Raw genomic sequence first — 2,500 nt, 5'->3', positions numbered from 1 at the left:
GTGTGTGTGTGTCTTTAATGAATGCCATTATGGAGTGCATATGTTCCCCTTCTCTAACTCCTCTAATCACACATCGCCCTCGCTCTAATCACACACACACACACACACACACACAACCCTGAACCGATACCTCCTCTGGCTCTCTCATACGATCTCTCTCTCACACACACAGACACACACAAATACACAGACACACACACACAGGACCGGACCAAACCAGAGAGCTCTAATGCTTATTTTGCCTTTCCTCACTTTGTTTGTGCCGCGGTGTTCCTTTGCTTTTTCCCAATATCGCCTCCATGATTTAGGGTCGTGTTAAGCAACACTGCGCAATCTCCAGCTTGCCGGTTACAGCAGAGGACTAGCTAGGCCTGGTACTTAGTCAGTACACTGGAGTAGGAGTTAAGGTGTAGTAGTAGCAGTAGGAAAAGGAATACTGGGTTGGGAAATGATTACTTGTTGCTGATTGTAAGGTGCTGTGTGTTTGTGAGTGTGTTTATTTGCTTGTGTGTGTGTGTGTGTGTGTGTGTGTGTGTGTGTGTGAGAGAGAGAGAGAATGTGTGCGTCGAACCTGTGTGTGTGTTTCTGGGCCAGTTTGAGAATGTGCTCCAAGGCCTGCTGGTCAGGAAGTGTGACGTGTCCGTCAGTCCAGGGCAGCAGAGACGAGAGAGGGAGAACGGACAGAACCTGGAGAACCTGAGGAAGAGAGACAGAGTGAAAGAAGAGAGAGAGAGAGAGAGAGAGAGATAGAGAGGGATAGAGAAACAGACATACATGTTTACATTTTTCCCTATAATCTGTATCAGGTTGGGTTTGGCAATGGCACTGTTGAAATGGTCATGGAAGCAGAATGATTTAAATTTGGATGTGATGGAAGGAGGGAGGGAGGGAGGGAGGGAGGGAGGGGGACAGAGAGAGAGAGAGGGAGGGAGGGAGGGAGGGAGGGGAATAGGGTAACTGAACAAATGTTTTACATCACCAGGCTCTTACACAGCAACAGTCACATTATTTACATTGTAACAACAGTATATTGTGTGTGGGTACGTTTGTGAGTGTGTGCGTGTTTGTGTGTGTGTGTGTGTTGCGTTTGTGTGAGTGTGCATATATAATAAATGTGTGCGTACACGTGTGTGTGTGTGTGTGTACACATGTGTGTGTGTGTGTGTGTGTGTACAATAACTGTGTGTGTACACGTGTGTGTGTGTGTGTGTGTATGTGTATATAATATATATGTGTGTGTACACGTGTCCTCCACCAAGTTATTCCTCCCTTCACATCCTTCTCTCCCTCTTGTCTTCTCTTGTCATTACTTCTGTCTTACCTCTATCCTTTTCTCTTCCTCCCTCTTCTGCTCTACATCCCTGTCCTAGCTGTGTCTTGCGGGGACATACACACACACACACAGACACAGACACAGACACAGACACACACACACACACACACACACACACACACACACACACACACACACACACACACACACACACACACACACACACACACGTGTGTCATGTCTTCCTGTCATATGCTTGGTTTGACATTCATCTCTCTCTCTCTTTCTCTCTCTCTAACACACACACCAAAAGACATAAAGTCTGACAGACTAATCACATAGCCTGACATGCAGACACAGGCACACACACACACACACACACACACGCACGCACACACACACTTTCACATCTGGCTCTGGTCCTGCTTTTCCTCGGAGGGTCCCACCTTTTGCGAGCCGTCTCAGAGGAGCAAGCAAGAGCGAGAAAACCGGCGGACGACAGACTTTGTTTTTCTTTTCTCCCTCCCTCCCTCCCTCCCCCTTTCCCTGGGCCCAGAAAGACCCCGCCGCCTTTCAGCTGTTTACATTCCAGCCGCATACTTCCCTGATTATTATTTCTGCTTATTAAGGCCTTAAATAAGCACCTTTACCAGAGGAAGAGGAAGAGGGGGAGAGGGAGAGGGGCGGAGGAAAGGAGGGGAGGACCTAGAGAGGAGGAAAGGAAAGGAGAGAGGACAAGAGGAAAGAGAGGAGAAGATGGGTAAGAGAAGAGAAGGAGAGAGGAGAGGAGCATAGGTAAAGGAGGTTGAAAGAGAAGGCAGGCAAACTTTATTGCTATGTGATGTGTGTGTGTGTGTGTGTGTGTGTGTGTGTGTGTGTATTTGTGCACGCTCATGATTATATTTCAAACAGATGCCACTCCTCTAACCAGCAGCTGCTTTCTCTCTCTCTCTCTCTCTCTCTCTCTCTCTCTCTCTCTCTCTCTCGTTATGTTCTTCTGTAGTGCTCTTCTCTGCTTATTGGTCCGCTTTCGTTCTTTATCCATTTCACAAGTGAGTCATGGCCTCTGCCTCCCTCTCTCTATCCCTCCCTCTCTCTATCCCTCCCTCTCTCTCTTACTCACTCCCTCTGGACTTCTTTCTCTCTCTCTCTTCTCTCCTTTCTCCCTCCATCCCGCTCGATGAGGTTTATGACCCCTTTTATGAGCTCCCGTCTCACAGCACACTG

The 2,500-nt window shown here is 48.0% G+C and overlaps 1 protein-coding gene across 2 annotated transcripts in view; it reads right to left on the bottom strand.

Moving 5' to 3' along the window:
- thada (THADA armadillo repeat containing) overlaps positions 1-2,500 on the bottom strand; it is an 86,574-nt gene that overhangs the window by 13,136 nt on the left and 70,938 nt on the right. For both annotated transcript variants that reach the window (XM_031579424.2, XM_031579425.2), the window contains exon 33: positions 572-696. In XM_031579424.2, coding sequence (XP_031435284.1) covers positions 572-696 — 125 coding nt within the window. The remainder of the gene's footprint in view (positions 1-571; positions 697-2,500) is intronic.

This window comes from Clupea harengus, chromosome 13, assembly GCF_900700415.2.
Source record: "Clupea harengus chromosome 13, Ch_v2.0.2, whole genome shotgun sequence".
In the NCBI taxonomy this organism is placed as follows: Eukaryota; Metazoa; Chordata; class Actinopteri; order Clupeiformes; family Clupeidae; genus Clupea; species Clupea harengus.
The sequence above is the reverse complement of the archived record's forward strand: the minus strand, read 5'-3'. Positions and strand labels throughout refer to the sequence as shown.